Source organism: Anas acuta, chromosome 2 (assembly GCF_963932015.1).
Source record: "Anas acuta chromosome 2, bAnaAcu1.1, whole genome shotgun sequence".
NCBI lineage: Eukaryota > Metazoa > Chordata > Aves > Anseriformes > Anatidae > Anas > Anas acuta.
The window spans coordinates 18,522,532-18,549,188 of record NC_088980.1 but is presented as its reverse complement, the minus strand read 5'-3'; the positions used below and the strand labels follow the sequence as shown (position 1 = coordinate 18,549,188).

Sequence of the window (26,657 nt, the reverse complement as noted above, 5' to 3'; positions counted from 1 at the left end):
GGGGTCACAGCTATGTGTGTGGCTTAAGGGATCATCACACTAGCCAAATAGGAGGTAATACACTGTCACCACCCCACAATCTGTCAGTTCCAAATTGTTCCAAGAACTATTGATAGCAAGCAATTTGTTTTAAAAGATAATCTAAAAATGATTCTCAAATAGTTCAATTTTAGATTATTGTTCTGTGTTTCTTTTACAGTGATTTTTTCAGCCTTTTCTGCCAGCGTGTGCTAACACTACTATGAGCAATGTTCTGAAATGTTACAGTTGAGATTCTTTACAGAGTGTAACCCTGTTAGGATTGTTTTTACTTCCAGAAGAACAAGAGCAGGGTTTATTTTTAAAAAACAGGAAACTGTTTATAACTTGAATTTTAAAAGCACTGAGAAAATAATTCTGTTCACATGATTATAAACAAGCTATGTATAATCACTTCCCTCTCCAACTCTATTATTTTTTTATTTTAATCTAATTTAAATACAAATTATGTTTTGATCCTCAGCCAACATATTTCATTGAGGAAAATGACCAACTTAATGTGAATTTTTATTAATTTTGCACTTAATATCTCAATGTTGTTATTTTTAAAAAACGATCATATTCTCTTTGAAATTGTAATTCTTCCATAGCTTCCTCTTTTACTAACTACATAGGAGTCAGTTTGGTTTTAAACTGTGGTCTAAATTAACATGGAGCTGGAGAAGGAATAGCGGCAATGCATTTTGGCTACCTTAGCATCGTTTTTGTCAGTCAGGACTGATCTAATGGGACACAGTACTCTGACATGGGAGGCTGTCGCATGCCACATGGAATTGACACAGAAAACAGCATTCCAGTTCTGGGTCCATGTAAAATTTCAGCCTCAGTTTTTGAAAGGAAGATCTTGGCTAAGAGGTCTGTCAGAAATCATCACTTTGTTCATCAATCTGCAGCCTGGAGACAAAGCAAGATATTAAAATAAATTAATTCACTGTGCAAGAGAAAATTAAATGTATTTTAAAACATCTATTTGTAAGCTGGGATTTTTTCCAGCATGATAACTGTGGGAAAAAAATTATCTAGCAAAACTGTCTGAGCAAGAATCAGCTGAAACCTGGACAGTGCTCAAAACCTTTCAACAGACTTCACTTGCAATTCGCCTGAAAGAAGCAGAACCTGACAAGCACCCGGCGAGGTTATGGCAGCAGCGAGCGTGTGCTCTGCTACCTCCCCAATGAAATGAGGGCTGGCAAATATTTTTACTTGTAGTCTCTCTCATATGGCATATTTTTACAAAACACAGTCCTGGTCCTTTGTAAAAGTGGGTGCTGGCATCCACTGCAGTGATCAAGTGGTTGACAAGATCAGTTGCAGCCCCAAAGGTCAGGGTGTGATTACCAACCTCCAGCTGCAGCAGGATTGGACCCTTTGAGAAATATGTATTGTGTAATATAGAGTGCAGGGCTGGATTAAGGGAGAATATGGTCTTAGCAGGGATTCCAAAAACCAAAAGGATTTGGGTTTGAGAACTCAGGGAGGAGGACGGAGCTTCACGACTTGTGGGCTGCAGGCACCTCCTGTGGGAGGTCCGCCTGCTCCAGGCCAGATGGATGAGAAGCAGAGGATGAGTGGGCTCCTCACTGGCAAACTTGTGCCTAAAATCAGATGGCTTGAAAAGGCCTCTGCAGAAACGTGTGATCCTGCCAACATTCACATTTGCCTTTGGAGGGATTACTGCAGTACAGAAATTGCACAACTGCTTAAGGATAAGAATGAGGAAGGTCTTAAACAGTCATGGAATATTTTGAATATTATTTGTTAGCCCTCTTGGTCTCACATTTTAGCAGGCATAGATTTTAATGTCTGATTGATTAGTTTGCTGCTACCTTCCATGGAAATGCTGTTAGTGATTATAATATTAACACCTTGATCTTTTGCAGCAGTTCTTGCAGGTGTTTCTCAACGCCCATTAAAGAGAGATTCAGAGATTACCATTTCACACACAGGAGAATTGTTGCACAGAGAGGGGCAGTAGCTTGGTTGCTGCCACCTGATGGTAGAAATAACTTCATAAGTGTATGTGGAATGTACTGTAAAACTTACAAAGAAAAATTAAAATTGTAAAGGTAGACATATATTATATTGGTGGTAATTAATTACTATTTACTATTTTTGAGCTGGAAACTAAAACAGGTGTGTTAAATCAGCACAGATTTATAAGAGAAGTCTGTGATTTATTAGCAGTGGAACTGCCCCCTTGGATTCCTTAGGGCATGACTCAAGCCTAATGAAGTCAGCAGTATCTTCAGCTTAATTCATGGGAGAGGAACTCCATGGGAACTGTGTTTCAAGTTAAAGCTGAGCATAGCTTTAATGTATTCAGTCATCTTAAAGAAATTTTCCCTATCTTGTCTTTTTACAGTGTATGCAAAGCAGCCAACATGCAAAAAGGTCATGTAAATATTTTCTGTCATGGTCAGATACGTTAAAGTGGGCTGGCAGGTCTATAGGAAAAACAGCCTGAAACAACTAGTTCCAACTATGGAACTGAAACACAGATCCTACTACTGTTACCTTAAAATATTCTAAGGTAACAGTAGTGTTCCTGTTCAACTTTTTTAGACTTCATCTTCTTTCACATTTCTTCAAATTGTAGATGAAGTTTTTGGACTTGGAAAGAAAATAAAACCCACTTCTTATCTGAAATGTTTTGCAGCAAGAGACCAAAGGAAGGTAAACAATTGTACCAACATATCTTAGTGCTGAGAGTTTTTTTCTGTTTCATTTATTGTCCCTACATGGTTTGTGAAAGACAGATATATGGAAGAGTGAAATGTGGGCCTTCCCAGGCATGCACTTGTGCACTCACATTTATTACCTACCACATTCTTCCTTCTATAAAAGAGTATCTCGCGTGTACCTGAAAAAAAATATATTTCCAAGAAGCAAGATATTATTTAGTACATACTGTCTCAACAGAAGCACATTCTGTCTGCCACTAAAAAGCTGATAAACAGCGTGCTTTAGATGCTGTGTCACACTGAAGCTGGATTTGACCCCGTTGTAACATGGTGTATCAGCATGGATCCAATGGACTCATTGCAGTGATTCTGTAATAGAAGATGTGCAACGTGCTAACTTAAACCATTAGCTATCTGTGTCTGTCATTACTATGTCTGTTAAATGTTTTCTGATGCAATCTTTAATATTTGTTTGCACTGCAGTAATACTAAAGGACCCCAACAAGAAATGTGACCTACCTGTGTTGGATAATACACATAGTGAGAAAATGGCCCTGTTGAAGGACCTTGCAATGTAAATAAACCCAAATTAAAAATGGTGAAGATAACAGGAAAGGTAATTAGGATCCGTATTGATAAACTATATTCCCTCTTTACGCCAAGTCATGCCTGAACGTGAGGTGCAAGGTTTTCATTCTGCTATATTACTGCTTATTATTCAAAGTCAGCAGCAACAGTTTGGGCTTTCAGCATTTGGTGTCTTCTGGAAGAGGGATTTGGCAGCTGCAGTAGCCTGCACAGGCCAAATCACCTTTCCAATGAAAGGTATGGGTCATATCTGGCATAGAGCTATCACTTGGACAAATTTGATTGAAGCTGCATGTTAGGTAAAATTCACAAGTCTAACACTAATCCATTTACAAAAGGACATGTAGTCCTGCAAGCAAGAAGTGTATTGCAATTCCATGCGTTGTAAGAAGTTCAAGAATTTGGCCAGTCAGACAAGTGTAGTGCCTTTCCCTCTGCACAGTGTGTTTAGGAATCACTGACAGCGCTGACAGCAACTCCCTGAATGAGGAACTCTAGGATTTAGTCACTGCTCCCACTACTGTTTATATATTTAGGTAGTGATGCTAATGCACAGTTACTGCATGGAGCTGGGCCTGAATTCAGGTTTCTGTTCTCAAAGGGAAATCCTGTCATCTCTACGCTGTCATGCAAGGCTGTCTCTCGGTTTGTTTTCTTCTCATTCTCTCCCCCTCTTTTGCATTTTTGGCTATAGGGTAGCCTGAGTTAAACAGGATAAGAGGATAATTGCTGCACCAGAGGCTTGTTAATAGCCTGCTGATTAGGGTACTCTTTTGGGATATTAGGGTCAATAGTCTGGAGAACTCTCAAGCTGGAAGCACTTCTAGATAAATTTTTTAACTACTCATCTATTTCATAGAAGATGGGCAGTTGGTACCATTGCTTTTACCCAGTTACCTTCTGTGTTGAATATACGTGGAGGGGGTGGAGCGCGGTGATGAGGGGAGAGCAGTGGATGATGATTATTGTGACTTTAAGAAAGCACCTCTTTTTTTTTCACGCACCTCTTTTAGGATCCTTGTAGTCACACTGAGGAGAGATGGGTGACCTTCAAGGTGGACTAGTCTTAACACTTCATAGTCCAACTGGCAGCTGGTTTTGAATGGTCTTCCTCAGGGGTGGACTCTGGGGGTAGTACTTCTTAACATTAGCAATCTGGCTCTTGGGATGGATTAACCAACATCAGAGTTAACACCAAGCTTTTAGTGTACTGGAGAGTCAACCTGCCCCTCACTGCGACCCCAGTGAGCTCAAGGAATGGGCTGGCAGGAACCTCATGATGCTCAACAAAGGAAAATGCAGAGTCTTTGTGCAACAGCATAGGCAGGGGACAAATTATCTTGGGAGCAGCTTTCTGAAGAGGACTTAAGGTCTAACAGCAATGTGACTATAGGTTAGCAGTGTGTCCTTGCATCAGTGAAAACTGCATGAACGAAACCAGCCACCAGGTCAAGGGAAGTGATTGTCCCCTTCTTGTCAGCATTTGTGAGATTGCACATGGGTTATTATCTCCAGTTTTGGCTCCACTAGTATGAAAGAGATGATGACAAAGTGGAGTGAGCCCAGCAAATGGCCTTTTGGCAATCCTTAACCATTCTAAGTTCACAATTCCATGATCCTGTTTAAATATAGGCCCTAATGACTTAAGGCCTTAATGACTCATTCATCTGGTGTGATACTGGAACCAACTCTGCTTTCACGTGCTGGTTGCTCAACCCCTAAACCTGTTACTGACAGTAGCAAACTCTTTAGAAATGAAGTAACTTCAGAAGTATTGAAGGTAATTCCTATAGTAAACATATAGTAAACTTGGTAGGTGTGGCAAAACTACCAAATCATATATGGCCTATGAATATGGAGTAATAACATGGTCAGATTCTGCCCTTGAACATGTCCCTTCTACATAGTTTAGTACTAAAAAGCAGGGTTTATAAACAAGAGTCACCACTCAAATAATGTATTTAGTGTATTTAATGTATTTAATGTAGATTTACATAGGAAGGAAATACAGTTGGGTAGGACCTTGCTCTCTTTTTGTGTTTATTCAAGAGGAAGTACGTGTATTACAAGAAGCTTGATGGGTTTTGTTTGTTTGTTTGTTTGTTTATTTTAAACAATTTTTTGTTTGTTTATTTTGCCCTTTTAAAGGTTTCAAGCAAAAGTGTCCCTGTGTAAAATACTTGCTTACATGGTCCATAAATGCTTAGTGTGTCTATGTAGTCTTTGGCAGACACATCCTCTGAAGCTGTACTCGCCAGCTTAATACCTCTGGCTGGGAGCCGGCTGGCCAGGGCTTACTGGCTTCTTCAGAGGTCAGGGGCTCAGCTTCTGGTGGGCAAAAGCAGCACGGCTGCTAGCGCCTGCACAGGAAAGTCCTGTAGCAGTTCGTGTGTAGTTCTCTGATTTTACTACACTAAACTGTTTGGTGAGCGTGAACTGGAGTCAATCCTGCATGGCAGAGCCTATGGGCCCTCTGAAAAATAGCTCTGGGACACATGGACTTTCTAGTTTATTTCACTGAGTTGTTCACTTGTCATTTTTTTATATTTTGTCATTAAGTGTCATAGACTTTCTCTGTTCTTCCAAGTTTACTGGCATCATTTTGTCAGTTAGGGATATAAAAAAGTCATCTTGCTGGTCAGTGGAGCTATTCTGGCAAGAGCAAGGGTATAGATGCAATTACTATCCAAAAGTCATCCTGCCAGAACATTGTTTTCTACCTGGGGAACTAGGTTAAACCGAAATGTTCCCCCAAACTCTCAAGATGATAAAAGTAACTGTCTGTGCTTGATGGGCTTGTTGACATAGGTATATGGTAGTGCCTTTGCCAATAGGTGATTTCACTTTTTTTTTTTTTTCTCCTGCAATCAAATAGGACAAATGCAAGTTTTCTCTCAGTAAAGAAAGTTGTCCGTTGTCTTTTTTTTTTTTTGATGGTTTGTTCCTTTTTCTTCTGAGCCAGTTAAATGTATTCATTTGTAGTAAAGTGCTAGTATTTGAGTGACAGATAAAAATCATTATTTCTCGTAATTGCTTGGTTGAAATTATATGTAACTGCTAAATTTTCCATATGTCTTTTTCACTGGGTAGTAAATATAATGCAGAATTACAGCACTTTACAGTAAATAGCAGACAAGGATGAAATAGTAGTAAGAAGTACTGGACTAAATTCAGCAGTTCCTGTTTTTATTAAAATTGTTATCAAATAACTTAATACCTTGAGTAAAAGTCTTCAGGCTGTTCTGGAATACAATTATATTAAATAACTATTTTATTTCATGAAAAGATCTACTTCTTGATTCTCTTAGTACTTGAAGACAGCTAAGAATATTTATAGACGCTTTATGAATGTGGAGGACAGATTATCAGCAGGGAGTAGCTAATGGAAACTAGTACGAGAGCTTCAGGCTAGAAATACCACAAGGATCATGGCAATGACCTCAGACTAGTTGAAAATGTGAGTGGTGAAATAAGAGAGACAAGTATTGTGGGTGTGGAAAGAAAGAACTGCATATTGAGGAGTTTCTTCCACACTGCTAGAGGTGTTAGTGTAATAAAGTTTTATCTGCATAACTTTTGCAGAATTTGGTGATAAGGACAACAGCTATGAGTTATCTCTGTTTATCTGATAGCGTGAGGGAAGAACAATACGGGGCTGTGCCACCCTTAGTCTTATATATTATAATTGTGTCAAAGGAAAATCAAAGAAAAATTTGAAGGATCTTGACGTTTTAGTGAAAAAAAAAAAAAGAATGTTAAATTGATTTTTGAGGAAATGCTTGGCAGTCTATATTGTGATCCCCTCTGGATCATCCTGAAATGTTCCAACAAAAACAGTTATCAAGATTTTAAAAGTTATCCTTAGATTTAGAATTGATACAGGACTCAACAGGAACTAATATGGGTTCATTTTCTCACATCTGCTCTTGGCATTGCTGCTGACTTCAGCGTGAGGGAAGGTGCAGACAGAGCCAGTGACTCAATGGCCATATGGTGGAAGATCGAGCTAAACCAGCATGTAAAGACAAAGACTGTCCATCATCTCAAAAAGATACGGCTAATTGATAGTTAGGTAAAGAGTAAAATAAATTTAATAACTCAACACTATGTTATTTAATTTACTTTCCAAAACATCACTCAGCTTGATTTCTGGCAATTCTTACTGTATTTCCTCACCATGTGCTCCATATTTCTTCTCCTTAAGACACAGCTTTCTTTGCTAATTTATCCAATTTTCCATTCCTTATATATTCTCTACTAATTCTTAATGTAGTATTTTGGTGGCGTTACTCACTCAACAAGCTTTAGAGGCCTATTTTTGTAGAGACATATTTTTTCCCTGTTTTAGTTATACCTAGCTTTGCAGCTTTGATTTAAAGAAATTCCAGAGCTGCCAATGCCTTTGATTGCTTTAGTCCAAACATCTTCACTAATTATTTGAAACTTTCAAATTGGACAGAAAATTTCCAGAGTGTACATAAAGTGTCTAGGTCAGAAGAGAACAGCAGTACCTTGTTCATGCCTCTGATTCCTGGTTCTGTGGGAAGGTTTCAATGCTCCCCCACCCATGCATCAAACATCAGCCAAATACATTAATACTTCTCTTCAGATGGGATCCCATGGATTAAGGTGTTACTAGATGTCAATAAGATTTTCAATACAGAAATTTGCAAGGTCTTACCTGCACAGTGAGTTTCCTACGGATTCACAGAAAAGAAACACATGGACTCCAATGTAAGCTTTAACTATATTTTCTTTTCTAACACTGAGAGGTTATTTAACTCCTCTGCTTTTGTTTTCTTTCCTTGATTATCATCGTAACAGTGTTTGTCCACTTAAAATTTGTTGTGGGTGAGAATTAACTGATATTTGTAAAGCTTCCTTAATCGTATTTGTTAACTTATTCATGATTTATCAGATATTTAACTTCTTTCCACTGTTGAGCACTTCACATTTTTCTGCTAAATAACCTGTTTGTAGGGATAATTCCTGTTCTGTGAATAAAAGCTAGTTGTGATTAAACCTCTTCTAAGCATCCCTAAACTAGCTTTCAGCTGCCCAGCACTGAGGTCATCGCTAGCAATAAAATCATGACAGTATGGTGTTTAGTCAGGATTAGATCAGCACCATATAGTAGATGGAGGTGCTGAGAGACATGAGCAGGGTGGTGTCGTGCTGCCTACACAGCATTAGCTTTTGGCATGAGGAGTAAGCCTTTGCCACCTGCAACTAAGGAGTCAATGTGCTTGCTGCTAAGGGTACGGTGCAGCTCTATAGACATCCTGGACCCCATGAGTTCAGTTATGGTTCGCTGTTATACTGCGTAGACATGTCCTCAGTAAATAATTGGGTTCTACAGACTTTGTTGTTGCACTGGCAGCTGCATCTGAGCTGAACGCCTTGCCACAAGCCTGGTGTGTCTATGTGAGCCACAGCCACAGCATGGGCAGTCCCCAAAGCAGTGCTAGCACCACTACAGGCTCAGGGTGGATGCTCCAGGCCCTGGTGGGTTCAGCTTGTGTGTGAGGCTCTGCCTATGTAAATCAGGTTAACAGCGCATCTTTCATTACACCGTGCTGCTTTGCATACAGACCAGCCCTGAGGGGAAAGACTGTTTTGCAAGTCCTTCTGTTACTGACCCTTCCTAAAGGGAGGAGCAGAAAGCGGTTTGTTTTTGAAAGACCTCTGTATGCAAGGAAGGAAAGGGCGATCATGTGGTGTGTTGCGTGATCATCATCAGATCTGGATTATGTGCTTGCAAGCCTTTCTTTGAACGTGTCCTTTCACCTCTTGGGTGTTTAATTTCCCCTACTATAAAACATACTTTGCTGTTGACAGGAATTTTGTGAAGCAATTTGTAAAGAGGTTTAAGTTTCTAAGGCCTGGCTTACATGCAAATGTTTTGTACTATAGCCTGTGTTTAATGCCACTACCCATTCATTGTCCATGGGATAAAGAACAATCAGAATTTCCAGAGGTGTTTCTGAAAGCGTTATACCAGCATAAAGAAAGGGAAAACCTAACACTGCAGTTTGATTGTAGCTGTAGAAAAGCCCAGGCCTGGCAGCATCTAGGAGCACCTAGGAATGGTAGCCACGGTGTTGGCTGACCTGGACCATGGGCTGTTACACAGTGTATTTCTCATGTACCCTGGTGTTTCTTGTCTTCCTAGACTAGCAGGGCATGTAACCATCCAGTTTGTTCCGTGTTGTTTAAAACTCAGCACAATCTTCATGTTTCAGGTAAATCCGTTGTGACAGAAGCTTGAGTGAAGAGAAACGTCAGGGTACATGGAGACATTAAGAGAAACATTAGGGTACATGGAGACATTAATATCTCTTGTTTAGCTTTCTTTCCAGCAGCTCTGCTGGCATATATGCTTGTGCCCAAACAAAACCTGTACCTGTGCTATATTCTATTTCTTCTTACTTTAATTCTCCAGGGGAGTAACTTTTCAGCTGAAGCTAAAACGCACCTCAGAGCTCTAGCAGCTTCCGTGAAGCTGGCCACATGGGTATTTTCAGAGTTCAGAGTTTCAGCCCATCGGTGTGTGTGAGAAAACTAACATGGATGACTTAAAATAATGAATTCATTTGGAAGTATTTATATCCTGTCATGCTGAAACAGGATTTTTAGGAGTGAGCAGTTAGTTTTGTCAAATAGGAAATGCCCTAAAGCATTGCTGTATCATGAAACGCATCAGACACCTCAAGAGGAAAGGCAGTAGTTTTTTTAAAGGGCTTCTAACTTAAGGGGGAGTAAGGAAAAGAGAGTTTATTATGCCTTTGACAGTGTCTTTTACCCCTACAGTAATATTGTGGTCAAAACATTTCTCTGATTTGAATGTTAAAGCTCTCTGTTTTAAGGCACTATTTTTTTTGGATAACATGCATATTTGCTTTGAAAATCAAAGACCTAAAGATGACTGTAATTTTGTTTTGGATCAATATTTTGTGGGACTATTTGAGGACAGGCAGAGTCAAGACTGTTCTGGAATAATTCAGACTCATGAACGAGAAATATTTTCAGTTCTAACATTTCTTTTATGTTAATTGTTTCAGTAGCTCAATATTCAGAATCCATTTATTGTCCTGAGATGCAAAAGCAGTGTTTTCTGCATTCTGAGCTAACTTTTAAACTAAGCAGAAAAGAGAGTCAACACACACCTGCAAAGCTGCTATGAAAAGTGTGTATTTTGGGCCAAAAATGTTTTTTGCTATTTAATCCAAGAAAGTTTCCAGTAACAAAATATTGAAGGTTCCTTGTGTTCTGCCTAAGAACTGAAAGCTATCATCAAAAATGAATGTTTATGCACATCTTGGAACAGTGAACTAGATGCAATCATTAAAAACATGTACTTTAAAAAATCAAATATAGTTAGTTTCTGAATTCTAAAAGGTGTGTCACAGCAGAGAATATTTGAATGAGCACTAAAATATATTTTTACCTTAAAAGAACATAAAGAAATGAATGATGTCTCAATTTAAAATGAAATAATAATAATATTTAAAAAAAAGTTTAATAACTCATGAAATATTGGCATCAAAAATAGAATTTTTAGGAAAATTTCCCTCGACCTTCTAAATAAAACCAGTGACTTTGCAGTCTCAAACATTTTTTCCAACCAATGGAAATAGAAGTTTATAGTAGGATTCATAAGGGGTCTGATGTCAATTTTAATAAAAGAAGAAGTATCAGCTCTTGATAATAGTTGGAAAATGATTTTTAAAATGTTTTATAAAAGCAGCCTAATATTAAATAATGGTTAGGTAATATTGAGCTGTCTGTTTAGTATTCATAATAATTAACATCTTCCTTTCCTAGCTTCAAAAACAATTATCTACCAACTGCTTGTAGGCACATCTGCCTAAGTATGTACTCATTCCTCTATAGCAACATAGTGACAAAAATACAAAGGACTATACAAAATACATAGGACTATGATAGCTCATCTTAGATTAAAATATCTTCTGTTGTTTTTTCACTAAATGCCTTTATGTTCTAGGACTTCAGTTTTTGCCATTGCTTTTGCTCAATGTTTGTACCTCACGACTCTAAGCTGTTGTTGATAGTTTATGGGAATGTTGTCCCCTTGTTAATGACTTTCATGTGAGAATGTTTGAGTCACCATCTAAGTTTTGTGATTTGCTGAGATTTGGTGATGACTGATGGTAACAGCATTGAGGAGCTTGTGTTCCCAACCCTCCAGTTTGTATTGACCACGATACAACAACACACAGTCCATCTATGATGCAATTATTGTGGTGAATTCAGTTTGTGTAAAGTACCCTGCCTAGTTTTAGCCTACCTCTGTTGGCTATTGGCAGATGCAAGGCATGGCAGCACAAAACTCTGCTCAGGCCCCTAAGTCTGCCTGAAAATAAAAGACAATAGCAGTTAGTTCAATCCGAATGCTGAGCTTCTGCCATTATGTGTTGGCAGCATCCAAACTGGGTGGTGTAAAACTGCCTTGCCTGTATGAACTACCGTGACTTTAGTGTAGATGCTTCTGTAATCACTAATTCTTGAGCAAATCCCTTTTACCAATGCTTTCCTAGGGCTAGTTAGCCTATGGGCCACATACAAAGCAGTTACCTCCAAATCTTAGACAGCTGGTGGAACTACAAACTTCAGTGGTATTTTTTTCTTATTTTTCTGCACGTTTTCTTTTTTTTTTGTCCTCCATCTCATTTTGGCCTGCTAAGTGTCTGCAAAGTGAATGATGTGCCATTTTACTGTCTTTAGACACCACTGCAAAAGCTCTACCTGCTCTATCTCTTGCAGCTAGCATGGGAGTAAAAGTGTTCCTTCCAAGCACAATGCACTGTTGTACAGAGACACATGAGATGGCTGAGCAAGAGCCCAATGTGATCCTATCAATCCATGTTCAGGCAGGACATCTGTGCTTGTAGTATGGAGTGGACATGCAGGCTCAGCTGGGCTTGCCAGTTCCCTTTTCCTCTGTACTCAAAGTAGTTCAGCTGAGCATTTGCCTCTGCACCTAATCTCTAGTGCTGTGGATCCCAGGAATGTTCTTACTTTGGTTGCAACCAAGTGGTAGCAGCCTGTTCTCTTCTGTGCAGGTCCTGATGAGCTTTCCTACATTGGAGATGCTCATGAGAACACCTTCTGGTGGTCTTCAGGTGTGGCATGGTCACAGCTAATCAACCACACCAAGTCCAGTCTGACTTCTGCTGATCGTTGAGGTCTCTGTTCTCAGTGCTTTGGTCCTTGGTGGGCTTTGTAGCTTGAGATGGAATGGGATTGTGCTGTCGCAAAGCTAATGACTTGCAATATGGCAGCAAAACTTGCAGTACGGCAGCAGCCAGTGGAATACAGGCAACCACTGTATATACTGTGGCTATACTATATGCGCAACACGGACAGGATGGAAGGTGTACTGGGTATCCCTTCACTGAGTCCCTGGTCTGTATGATCCACGTTTTTTTCCATATCCAACACCTTACAGCCTCCCATTCCTTGAAAACAGAGAGTTAGCTACATCAGAATGGTGTACTTCTTGTCTTCAGTGAATAAGAATATCCACATTTTGCAACCCAGCATCCTAAGGTCATTCATGTTTCTCACCGAGTGCTCAGGATGCCTATTAATACTGCTGTGAAACTGAAAGGATCTGAAATTGCTCTTGTTTATGTGTGAGACCTCAGTTCTACTCCTGCTAGGAGTTTCACCTGGGGCTTTATACCATGTAACGCCAGAAAATTGAACTCTAAATATAAAATTGCTAGTGTTAAAATGGAACTCTGTTTCTGGGGGAGACTGTTCAGTAAGCATGAGGCTAAAATGCAAAATTTATGTTTAATGGTAACTGGGTGATATAAAATGGTGAAGGTCTTCCTCAACTACTCTAAGAATAAACGTACCTTGTGATTTACTAATGCCTTCCCCTGTAGAGCAGACTTGGTGTGTTTGGGATTTTCCATTGGCCTTCTTAAGGTAAACTTCTAATTTATCTAACTGAAAAACGGTAAAAATAGGCTTCTCAGCAAAGTGCAACATTGGAGCAAGTATATTTATGAGGGCACAATTCTATCAGTGTTCAATGCTCTACTCCAATATTGTGTTGAAAAGGAAAATTTTGTATGTGCTTTATGAGCAAGGGGTGTGAGCTGATTTTTCTCTGCTCAGTATGGGCTTGGTCTGTGTCCTACATGGAAGGGCAGACGATTTCTTTGCACTTAAGAATATTAAATTTACTATTATATTTTGCTTGTAGGTGTTTTGTATCTTCAGTATGGAGACGAAACAAAGCAGTTGAGGATGCCAAATGAAATCACAAGCACAGACACAATTCGTGCCCTTTTTGTAAGTGCCTTCCCCCAGCAGCTGACAATGAAAATGCTGGAATCGCCCAGTGTGGCCATTTACATCAAGGATGAGAGCAGAAACATATACTATGAATTGTGTGATGTGAGGTAAGTGTAGAAGCAATTACAGCTGCCGGGTTTTGGATTTGTTTTGTTGTTGTTGCTGCTTTGTTTTTTGTTGTTGTTAACTTTTTTTTTGTAGCACACTTATAGAATAAAAAGGAGTGTGGCTGATAAGTATCTAACAGATAGTGTCCTAACACATAAAGGCCTGTTCAGTGATATCTAAGTAACATGGGAGGCTGGCTGTAGGTGTAACATCTGTTGCACAAGCCATTGATGAATAGTGTACCTTGTTCAAATATTCATATAATGCATGCAGGTTGACATATTTAATATTTTACTGCATCTTAACTGAGACATAAATATTTAAAACACTGAACACAAACTAAACATTTACAGAAAACATGTTCTATTTCTTTGCTGGCAGAGCAAAACCCGATCTGTGTGAGCCTGAAGTTAAAAATATGAATGTCATTGATGCCCTCACAACAGTTTCAATTATCCGTTATCTAACACTGCCAGAGATCTGTGGCACTAGTAACTGCTGCTACAGCAACCTCACCACCTTCCTATTTTATGTCAGGATGCAGAAACTAATGCAGTCTCTTTCTTTCACTACTTCAGAACTTAGTCAAAAAATGATCTGGCTAACATGTAGATTGTTCTTTCTATCCTCTATTTTCTGGGTTTTCAGCTGCCCAACTAACCATGTTCCTTCAGTCCTGATGTCTGTGTTCTTCAAGCAAAAGGACTAGGTTCTCAGGGGCTCTGGAAAATCTCAAATCACAAAGCAACATAAATCTCAGGCATGCCACACTATAGAACTGTGCAGGGAAATAAGGTGAGCCTTTGTGGATCCTTTTCATTAGATGTTACAAGGTAAAAATAATGGACAGAAGAGCCTAAGAGGATGGAGAAGAAAGCAGAAAAGGTGTTTCCTCTCTGCCAGTCTCTGCCACTAATGCAGGAAAATGACATGAAAGTAAGGGAAGTGTATTGTCCACTACTGCCTTGTTTCTTCTGGTGATTATTTGGCTCAGTTGCTTCTCTACTTCATGTAGTTTAAGGAAAGAGCAAGCTGTTTTTTTCTATCCTTGTCATTTCAAATTTCTGCATTCCTCTTCTTTCTAGTCTTTGAACAGCACTGCACCCCACCTTCTGTCCTCTGTTTTGCTTTCCACAGGCTGTCTATCCAGTGTCCTGTCATCAGCCAGCTGCTTGGATTTCAGTTTCTGTGTTTTTTGTTGTTTTTGTTTGTTTGTTTCATTTTTTAATCTTGTTTTGCAGTCTTCCACACCCCTGTTTGGCCACTGTAACTCCTATGTTAAGACCAATCCGATTTTTACATCGTCATTCATCATGTGCTCAAGTTTCTCATACATCAAACAGTCTGTTCACTAGATCAGATCAAGTGATAAAACCAGAATAGGGGTTCCTGTGTCTCTGTTGCTGAGCGCCTTATTGCCAACCATCATCTGCCCCATCAGCTCCTTCTCGCTCACTTTATCCTTCCATCTTCCCTTGAGTTTCAGACTAACAGTTTATGACTTCATCTCCTCCCTGCCCCTAAGAATGGGGTTGTTGATTATCTTAATACCACTCCACCTTTTTTCCCTTGCTCCTATTGCAGGCGTCACTCTGCCAACCTCAGGTCTGGCTCTCTTCCAACATCTGCTTCCTCTGCTCCTATGCCTGTATTGTAGAGTATTTCTAGAGGAAATCCCACGACCCAGCTGACTTCCTTCATAGAAAAATTCCCTCCTTCAGTTCTGCCACCCTGCTCACTAAAGAAACCTCAGCAGTCCAAAACATACAATACCAGCTGCATTTTCACCACCTTTTGATAATTTTTTTTTTTAAAAAAAAAGTCTCCATTTCTGTTCCTTACTCTTTGCAAGATCTTTACACAGTGTCTCCCCTCAGAGAATAGATAAAAAGAAGCATAATTGCTTTCTCCTTTGCTTGCCATCTCTTTCTTCTATTATCGTTCTTCCTTGCCTTAACACAGATGTTTCAGTTGGCTCTAAGCTCTCCATCTCTCTTGGAGGCTGTCTTCTGTTCCTCTGTGCCTCTCATCCCTTGCCTTGTCCTTTCATTGATTATTGTTCTATTACAGTGCTTACTCTTTACATCGCAAACATGTTTCTGTGCCTCCCAACAAAACTCTCCATGCACACAAGTTGAGTTTCCACTGTCCACCCCATCTTTCTGTCCTGCACTGAGCAGTCACTGCAACTTCTGTCTGGAGCTTTACTCTTCCAGTTCAGTCCTAGACTATGTGGGGTTTTATTCTTCTAATTCCAATCTATCTTTTGTTCCCTATTGTTCCATTGCAAATGTCCGAGTCACCAAATGGCCAGCTTTTGTGAACATTACACCTTTATTCTCACAAATCTGACATATACTTTTAATGCTTTCTTCTTGGAACTTTGATCTCCCTTTGTTTCAGTAACTGCTTTTTCTGAATTTCTTCCTGTCTCTCTCCTCTCTTTTTTGTCTTCTCAAGCACTGATTTTCTGTTGCATTTTTTTTTCAGGGCTTTGTCCTCATTCCCTTTCTCTGTCTGTATCTTTCACTATCATCTTATCCCTGTGGATTAGTTGGGTTATCATACCTACCTGGGTAACTATCCCATTTTGCTTTACAAAGGGATTCATCTCGCCAAATGGAGATTTTTACATCCACATTTGAGGTGGTTATGATTCATCCTGTAAAATGGTATGCAAAATTGTACGTGCCAGTGAACCTAGTCCTGCTGTTGATGTCTTCCCTGTGAATGTGAGCAGTTGGACTTGAAACTTACCTATTTTGCCCAAACTAAAATCTTGGTCCTCTTTTTTAACGTGGTTTCATGGACTGCTTGTTTTAGCTCATATTATGTTCCTCCTTCATTAGACCATGAGGCTATCCCACTCCCCCCCCCCCCAGTTTTATTTCCGTTTATCTCTCTCACTTAAAAAAATAAAAAATAAAGCACTCACTTGCTTCTTAAGTCCATAAACTTTCTTAATCCCGTTCCGGGTTCTGCACCCACTGTAGATTTTTTCAGATTTTTTTCTTTTTCTGTGTAACATCACTTCGAGGCAGCCTTTCCTTTCACACCCTGTAGTGAAAAAACACTTGACTAAATTATCAGCTTAGTAACATTTTTTAACACCAGCTTTTTAACATGTAGCTTTTTGTGCATCAGCTGCTGTAATGTTCTTTTCTTGACATTTGATGAAGGTAATCTCGTTCACTCTTACCCATTCAAATGAAGCAACAAAGATCATTCTCCTAGTTTGCCAAGCACACTGTTTCACATGTATTTTTTCATTTGTCCTCTGACTGTATCTCCTCCATCTCATTAAATATAAACTACTTGTCTTCATTATGAGGGCCCCTCCAAGCCCACTTCAGTACTTCTTTTAATTTCTTCTTCAGTACCAAGTGCCATCTGCTTCCACTTGGCTAATAATGCCAACTTTCATTGTGCATGTCTTTAATTTTCAAACAAGTGCCTTCATGCTCCCTCTTCGGCAGCCCTCTAATGTGCTTGGATGGAGTCATCTACAAATATCCGCAAAGCCACCACATTGTTCTTCCAGTCCCATTTTTCCCCTCTTTCTGTTGCACCACCTATTCAACACATGACTGTGGTGCCAGGATCCGCTTAGTGCTCACCAGGCTGGAAAGACTATGGTCTTCTCATGCCTTTTTGTTCCCTTATCTTTCTGCAGCTATCTTGTTGTCTTTTGTGTCTTATATTCATCTTGTAAGCTGGTGAAGGGGTTGTTTTCCTAGGGTGTTTATACAGCACACACAGATCAATGAGACCTTTGAACATGCCACGGGCATCGAGAAGCTACAGTAATGCAAATAATAGTAATAATGAACATGCAGTAATATATACCTGCTATCAGTGGTGTTTATCTTAGAATAGCAACATGAGGTGAAATAGAATTCACTTCAGAGATCAAATGCCTAGTATTTTGGTGATTTGCCTTACAGCAATGTTTTACTTTAAAGTGTCATGTTCCTACAAGAAGTATTTATGAGGAACGCTTTTAAAACAAACTCCAGTTAGTTGAGGTGCCATCTCATAGCCATCAGAGCAAAAAGACAGCAGATAAAATTCATTTATATGAAAAATATAGTATTTCTCCAGGTGAAAATGAAAGAGTTAGCTTTGTATCAAAAGGAACATATTTCCAAGTCTGAGGCAGAAAACGGTAACTGAGAATCCCAGTGCAAGTCTCAGAGCAGAAGAGTCACGTTTGTAAGATGGAAAACAGTTTACATTACCATAAATAATTGAAGAACTTGAACTTGCCACAAGGTAGCTATTTTCCTATGCAGTCTGCAAGTAAACACTCATAAATACTAAAGTTCTCATCAGCCCCTGCAGTTCTTAAACAGAAGGCACTGATCTGTCTCTTAGCTGTGAGTTTCTTTAATGACTACTTGACATCTACAACAGCAGCACAAGTTCTGACTAGCTACCCATTCAAAGCAATCACTGGTTGTAATATGACATTGGAAGAAAGAAATTGGACCTGCCCAAGCATCCTTTCCTTCATTTTTAAATGATAATCCCCGTGATTAGGATCAGTTCACTAGACTTGTAGCTGCACCTGGAGGAAAGGAATTCAGTCACATGTATGAGTAAATTCTCTAGAGATCACCAGTGGGAAATGAAAGGAATCGCAGCTTTGAAAGGATGTAAGTGAGCGTAGATTGGAGGCTCTGCTACTGACTAAATGTGAACAAGAAATCAGCAGATCTCAGTGCAAATTTCTAAGCCATAAAATAATCAGAAGGTAGGTTTTGAAACAGAATAGAATACTTCTGTCATCTAACTCTTTCCTAACAGTGATAGTTTAAAAATGAACTAGTGAATGACAAAGTATTCAATTAAATAAAATAAACTCTTAGGGCTTTCTTTCTAAACCATTTATATGGTAGATTTCATCAAAACTTGTTTGTTTGTTTCTTTTTAGCTTCCCTTTTTTTCCCTTAAAACCTTATCTTTATTATAGATAAAGTTTAGAGGAATGATTTATCTGCTCCTGAATTTTTAGTTTTTACCTGTTATTTTTTTTTAGATTTGTGAAGAAGTTGTTAATTGAGTAACTGAAGTTAGAAAGACTTTTCTTTTATATCCTTGCTTCTTAGAATAGCAAAAATTCACGTGGGTTGAGTACACAATAAAACATGTAAATATTAACTAAATCCTTTTGAGCGTTGTGCAAATGTTGAAGCTCTATTGTCTTCAAAGTGCTTTCACTCTATGGCAGGATCTTGAAAGAAACTTAACACTATCTAATTTTTATGGGTGTGGAGTGGTAGTGAAAGAATGATACTTCCCATGGGAAAGAGAATCAAAGTAGGCTTTTGTTTGTGTGTGTCTAAGCTATGGCATTTAGGTTTTTCTTATAGGTTGGTTGCAGACCTACCATGTTTGTCTGTTACCTGAAACTTTCAGGCTATGAAGTAAATAAAACTACTTTCATCTGTTATCATTGCTGATTCTTTTGATTCCAGGAATATTCAAGACCGGTCTTTCCTTAAAGTTTACAACAAAGATCCTGCACATGCATTTAATCACACTTCCAGAGCTGTAAATGGAGATATAAGGGTAAGTACTAGTGTTGCATTTATACTCCTCTTTCCTGCAGTTTTTATTTTAAATGTTTAAATTCATAACTGTAATATGTACACAAGTTAAAAAATTTAGTGGAAGATGTACAGCACATACAGAAGAGGGAAATGATCGTGCTTTCTGTAATGTTTCTTAACTACTTTGTGTTTTCCAATCATTAGCCCTGAGCATCAACTATTTTAGTTATGTTGTTTTTTTTTTTTTTCTTGTTTACTAGCATTAAAGCACATGAATAAAAACAATACCTTTAATCACTTAAATCACTTATTTTGGGGCATGGGCAGTGCTTAGGGCTTTTAAAGGTTCTCATTTCATGTTTCCAAATCCTTTACAGTGAAGTACAGCTTGGTGCTACTCCAGCAAGGCTTCAGCATGGACTGGTTTACAGTAGCTGAGCATGTGTACCTAGGTTGAAGTCTATTGAAATACTTTGTAAATGACCATTTCACGTAAGAAATACTGATAAATACCCGTTGTGCAGTAAATGGTTATGTCCTTTTCTAGATTTTTTTGTCTGTATTGAACAAGGACTGGTGTACTTGTATTTTCAAGTGAACATTCTGTATTGGGAAAGTATAGAGCATTTGAAACGTATCCCCTTTTCCACTGTCTCTGTCTCTTACCTTTTACTGGACTGTGCTCCACCTTAATGCTGAGAGGGCAGGAGGTGTGGCTGTGCAGCAGCTCTTCCACCACATTACCCACACCTAGCATTGCACCCAGGAGTGATGGTGGAGGTGATGGTGGTGAGGCTACACACCCTCATCTCCTCCCCACCCATCCTAGGTCTGTCCCCAGGAAACGGTACAACAAAATGAGCTCAATGGGTCAGAAGGAAATGCCACTGCTGTCCCGCCTGCACTGTGACTTTTATGTGTGCCCCAAAGCTGATTCAACGGCGCTGAAAATTTCCTGTGAAGTAATTTGCTTAATTGTGCGTTTGCTTCTTGGTTTCATTATCAATTCTGAGTATGTCATACCGCTTTGTTATTAATATTTCATGGAAGTATTTCTGCTGTTTCAACAGTTTAGGGCCTCATTATTTTAGAAAGATTGCAATAGTTTATTTACAGGCACTATCCTCAACCGTCTCTGGTTTATGTACTTCAATTATAAAATGGTCCTTTTGATAGGTCAGAAATCTAATTACTTGATTATTCACACTAGTGCACACACAACATGAGAGAGCAAATAGATGTGCTTCAAAGGGCTAACGTGGTACCTTTCAGCGTCTTCCTTAAGGTCCTGAAATTCTTCAGTTTTAGTTATATTCCTGTAGCTGCAACTGAATATGTCCGATACATTTCATTCAAAAGCATGAAGTACTATCATTGGGTAATATGACATTGACTTTTATAGCAATATTACTATGACTTTATAAAGTTAGACCAATACTGTTCTTGTTCCATGTGCAGTGAATGTCAAATGTATCTGCTGTGGCTCTGTTTGTGTGCTCCAGACCTGTTTTCAGATATAGTTAACTACCATGTTAGCTACATGTATTCAGAAGTAAAGACTACTTCTTTGACCCTCTTCCACCTACTCACTACTGAACAGAGTTCTTTTGAACACAGGGGCTGCTTCTGATCAAAATCTGTATTAATTTGGATTGCTTATTTTAAAATAGTGCATTGTACAACAAGAATGGACACTCAAAACCTCCTGACTATGGCTGAGTTATCTCTCTTTGGCCATCATTCAAAAATTAAGGTGACACAGTGACAGCCTTTGCAGAAGTGATGTTTTCATGGTATATAATATACTTGCTCTGCTGAAATGCTAGAGATACCATTTTGAAATTGTGTGCATGCAATAAAACAGCTCTTTTTTTCGTTTGGCCTTTCCTCCACATTGGCAATTTCTTGTCTTTCTGGTCTGAGAGGTGAAGTCGAAGCCAGGATTCTCACAGGGGCTCTGCGGAAAAGCATGCAAAAGTATTCTGTTTGATCGTGGTAAACTCCTGCACTTCAAAGTTATGAACATGGAAACAAGCATTTTCTTGAGTGCCGGAAATAATTAAATCTGTTTCTCTTAGGGATTGGTGTCTTCTGGTTGTGTTCTTCCTTGTGCAGTAATGCTCAGATACTAGCTCAAGCTTTGCCCGAAGTAGGGGAATGTAATGGAGCTCACTCCAATGCTGCTTCTCTGGAGAAACAACTTTTTCTCAACTTGACAGAAGTACTGTAGGACCTTCTCGCAAATCTCTAATTTGGTATAATTAGTAGGACCATGATAGATTACTGAGCTTTACCCTTTGCTTGAATCTGGTTGAATTTCACCTTCACAGGTTGTTAGGATGGGGGAGAGAAGATTGGTATCTTTCCTTAGCAAGTCACATTAAAGTGGGGAGTGGGAGAGGGAGTAAGTGAGAAATGTGTGCATTTGATGTACCTAAAGGATTTTGGAAAAAAAAATTTGCTTCTCATCTTTCCATTTCTATTTGTGCATCTTTGCACTGGGTAAATTTATTCTCATCAGTTTTGCATGATATCCAAGCACTAAAATCCCTGCAGTAGGAAGCAGGGAGTAAATCTAGTAGTCACTGTGCTCTGCACAATAGTAAACTGTTTAAAAAAAAATAAATACAGAAAAGCAAGTTATTGTCAGACAAGTTGAAACAACAGTATTTAGAATATCAAGAAATAGCTGTTTTAAGTACATTTTTCCATGGTGATACTGGAAGTGTGGTTGTATCTCCTGCCATGTGTGAGTTAAAGCTTTATTTTTTTGAGGTTTGGGAAGGTTTTGCCTTAACAGATTTTTCTACCGTTTGCCTTCTTGTCCCTTTGGAACATTTATCCTTAGGTTTGATGATGTTCAGGCTTTTATTCATGTGATTTATAATCATTTCCATGTAACAGACCCAGAATAATCTCAGAAAATAATGTTAGCTGCCAGCTTGGACACCTGTTTTAACTACCAAACAGATGTGAGACCTGTATAAGAATTGGCAGTAACACTTGAAGTATTAAGTATTACCCATATGGACAAGAAGACTCAGAATGTGAGATAGGAATGTGGGATCTGTGAAATTCAGAAGTCGTATCAAAACACTCAGTTCTTGCGTCCCTTAACTTTAATTTTCCTGGTCTTTCTGTTTCATGCATCTTTCGGAATGGGTTGTGTTTAAGAAAAGACTTTTGCGTGGGGTATAAACAAGTTCTAAACAACAGTTTCTCTTTGAATCATTCAGAGTGCCTTATTTGCTTGTTGGTGTTGTGTCATGGCCATTTACATCTTGAAGAGCATGATTTGTTTGACAGGTCTGCTATGTTGAATGCTGTTTCAAGCAAGAGGTAGCCACATAGTGCTGTCTCACTGAATATTTGCATTTGTGCTTTTCCTTTGTTTTGTTATTCCTTTCCCAACATGTACACTGGAAATCTGTAGCAGCTGTTTTCTTTGGAGTCTTCGTGTTGCTGCAGTTCATTCTTTTATTCTGCTGCCTGAATATGTAACATTAATCAGCTCTTTCTAGGTCTCCATGCAACAATACTTTCTTTTGACAAAACACTGTCTCTTGTCCAAAAGTGGAAGTTAAGATGAGTTTTTTATTCTCTCCAGCATTCTTTTGAATCCCAGTACAAGCCCATGTACACAACCATGCTTCTCTTTGCCATTATAATTAACATTTTGTGATTTGTGTAGATGCAAAGGGGAAAAGATTTTCTCAGACTTTCTAACTGTAGGATCCAGGTCGCATCTCATCTCACATTTAGGTGTCAGATATGGATACCACATCAACAGAGGACACTAAAGAACAGTGGGGTTTTGTGTATTGAATTGAATGTCTTTGGAGGTGTCACAGCTCCTTTTGTCCTGGGTTGTTGCTGTGACCTCTTGGTGCCATACCACTGTCTTCAAGTGGAAGTGATTCCCCACTGTATGTGCACAGTGCATCTTCTGTCCTGGTTCCTCCTTTTCTGGAGTGTCTAAAAGGGGAAGTATCCTAAATTATAGTCTCACCCCTCTGTCTGTAACCTGTCTGCGTTTCTGGTGGCACGGTTGGATTCTAATAATGTTGGTTCATGCAGTGTTTTGTTTTGGGTTTCATCTCTCTGCCAGTTTGAGAATTGGGGGAATTTTTACTTTATAACAAACAGGTGGCTATTTTGCTTGGCAGTCTTTCTCTTCCCTACCACCTGCCATGAAGTCTGTGGGTTACACTTTGTTTTCAAATGTTCTAGACCCACCATGTTTTTGCTTAATTCCCTGACTTGAATGAGACCTTATCAGGTCAGCCCTTTATCCCAGCCCTCAGCTGGGTGGGTGAGGCCAGAATATTCAAAGAATGCTTGTTGTGGCTGTTGTTTTATTGAGGTACACCTTGAGGTTTTTCCTTTCAGAGACTGTTTCTCGGAGAAAGAGCAATTAGGGCAAGTTCGGTCAGGGCTGAGTCAGAGAGTGCGGGTACATGGAAACTCCACGGTGCTGGGAGTTAAACGGCAAAAAGGTGATGATGTTCTTGGCACCGACGGGGGTTTGGTCTGCCAAGGTGACATGGGATGAGTTAAAGTGAGTTGTTCTGTAAAATGATGCAGACATTTGATAAGTTGGGTAAACGGTTGTGTTGAATAGCTTTTACTATAAAATTGCGCAACAGCGACTTTCAATTTTTCACCTGAAACTACCTGGCTAGCAAGCTGCTAACACTTCAGTTCTCATCTACATTACGTATTGATGCAATTTGTGAACTTAAAAAAAAAAATAAAATTGCTAAAAACCCTCAAACAACTTCCCAAGAAGCATCTAGGGAGTCTGAAATTCAGTGCTGGTTTGCAGGAAAGATAGAGAGATAATAAAAGCAGGAGCATCCTCCTGTGTGCTTAAGATACCTGTAAACATACATCCAGCTTCTTTGAGATGTTTAGCTTCTTTTCATTGGATTGTTTGTAATCTTAACATCAATAAACATAAAAGCTGCAAATGCTGCCAAAACTACATTTGTTCATTGCATACCATGGCTAAAAACAAACAAACAAACAAACAAAATAATAATAATAATAATTAAAAAAAAAAAAAAAAACACAAAACAACTCCTTGAATCATGTAGAGGTATTTAGAAGAAAAGTATTGGAAAAGAATTCAAGCAATTAAATGAATGCATTTTAGTGCTAGGATGCCTATAAGACAGCATTTGTGTAAGTTGTCATGTGTTTGCCTTCCTGATCCGAGTACTATAAAACTTTGTTTTCTTTTGGGCAGAAAAAGAAAAAAGAAAAAGCAAACGCTAATACCTCTATTATCTGATAGAGAACTTCCAAATGATACAAATCTCATCTTTCCTGCTGTTTTGCTGTCTGCTTTTTCTAATGCTCTTTTTGTCATTGAGAGGTTATGACAACATGAGCCATATTGTATTTATAAACATCACGTGTTTCCTTGATATGACTTGCAGTGTCTGCCAAACAGAACACATGGAAGAAACATTTCTCATTAGCTCAGCATTGGTTTTGGTTATACTGATTTCCGGGACAGGAAAAATGCCTTCCTTACTCAGATTTAACTTTCATACAGTAAGCCTCTGAGTGTCCATGAAATCGCTTGAACAGAGACGCTGCAGCTCTTTTAGCCCACATACTTTGTCTGAGGAAAAGAGAAAAAGCGGTTTGTTTTAAAGAGAAGATGTAATGGCATGTATTGCTGAAACTAATTCTGAATTAAAATACCTGCCAAAGTCATCTAGAAACGGAACTCACCGAGAAATGTAAGGTAAGATGATGCTTATAAATAATGAAAGATATATGATCCCTTTTCTTTTTTCCCCTCAAACTGAAAGATATTTTCATATTCACTGAGAATTTTTATCAGAGCAATGAAAGCTATTTCTTCTTCCTTGAACTGTATGGGAAAATAAATGCTTAATTGCTTGCTAAATCACCAAACTCTACTCTTAGGTTTTATGACTAGTTATACATTAAACGTAAAAAGTTATTTTCCAACTTGCCATTACAAATCTTGTGGAGATTTGAACAAAATATATAAAAGAAGTCTCTGATTTTCTGATTTTTTTTACTGGCATGGTTTTACTACCTTTGCTTTGAATAACTTGTCAGTAGTTGCCAATTATTAATGCAACTACAGAGCAGTATGCACTGAGAAGTAGCTGCACCAAACTAGTAGCTGCATCAGACTGTGATGAAAGACTAAATGTACCTGTTCTCTTTCAATTGTATGTTGTTTGATATACAATATCTACTATTGTTTAAAGCCTAAGTTAGTGGGAAAGTGGGTAGAATTTTAAAGAAAATTTCAGCTTTTATTTTAGCTATGCATAAACCGATATCTAAATCTTAAATGCTTTCTGGCAAAAAGTCAATCTTTTTAAAGATATAGATCCTGCATTATAGTTTGATGCATGCAGTATCATGAATTTTTAATCGGATGGCTATGTGCTTTGGTGGATTATATTTTTATTATAATCGGTGGATTATATATTTATATATATATATATATATATTGTGTATAAAGAATATAATCTTGTAGATTCTGCTACTATAGCAACATTTTAAAAGATTTTTTTTTCAAATAATGCAGATGGATTTTAAGTTTACATCAATCTTGCTGTTAAAAGAAAGTTCAATGTTCTTGACACTAAAACGTTGAAGGAACCCGAGCTTGCCGCACCCATGCAGTAATCTTCCAGTTAGCCTAAGAGGAGTGTCATATGGTAGATATCACAAACCAGCTACCTGGAAACTCCCAGAGAGTTTTCTCTGTGGAAACAGGTCGACTTCCAACCACAATACAGTTGTTTTTGTGGCATTTTGTTGGGGAAAGCTCTTTCTTTCCCACTAACAGGCCCATGTTCAAGCCAGCCTGTCTTTCGTGTTGAGGTCTGCTCAGAGCTTGCCCTGGAGCTGATGAAGTTCCTTAATGACAACATCTGATCTCTCTCGTGTGAAGGTCTCCTCAGTCCTTCATTAAAATGGGAAGCCTTATCTCTAACATAAGTCTAAGGTTCTCGGCAAAGCTTTCACTGCCTTCACTGGGAACTTGCCCTGAATAAAAACATAAGGATTGGATTTGAGTCCATTTTTATTGTCTACTGGTTTCTGGTTTTATTCTTACTCCACCTTCTTTTACATAATGTTTCCTTGTTCCAATTCTTTAGATGTTTTACTCTTTTTTTTTTTTTTTTTTTTCCATTGCCCTTGCTTTTAGTAGAACAATTCGCACTAATTTGGCTGTTTACTTGAAATTCCTAAGTAGCTGGTGGGGTCAGATGTTGCCAGAGCTCCCTAAACACACACTGGCAGACGATAAAAATGCTCGTGGCCGTGACCTCGCTTATTTGGAGGGGAGTTCCTCCTTTAC

The 26,657-nt window shown here is 38.7% G+C and overlaps 1 protein-coding gene across 24 annotated transcripts in view; it reads left to right on the top strand.

The window, feature by feature from the left end:
- Positions 1 to 26,657, top strand: part of KIAA1217 (KIAA1217 ortholog) — a 370,126-nt gene that overhangs the window by 266,367 nt on the left and 77,102 nt on the right. For 23 of the 24 annotated variants that reach the window (XR_011093736.1, XR_011093735.1, XM_068673717.1 and 20 more), the window contains 2 exons: positions 13,546 to 13,744; positions 19,223 to 19,316. Coding sequence is in view for 21 of the 24 variants with exons in the window: in XM_068673717.1 (XP_068529818.1) it covers positions 13,546 to 13,744; positions 19,223 to 19,316 (293 nt within the window). In the remaining 3 variants the exon portion in view is untranslated. Of the gene's footprint in view, positions 1 to 13,545; positions 13,745 to 19,222; positions 19,317 to 24,758; positions 25,053 to 26,657 lie in introns of those variants that run through there. The other variant, XM_068673727.1, reaches the window with a different exon arrangement.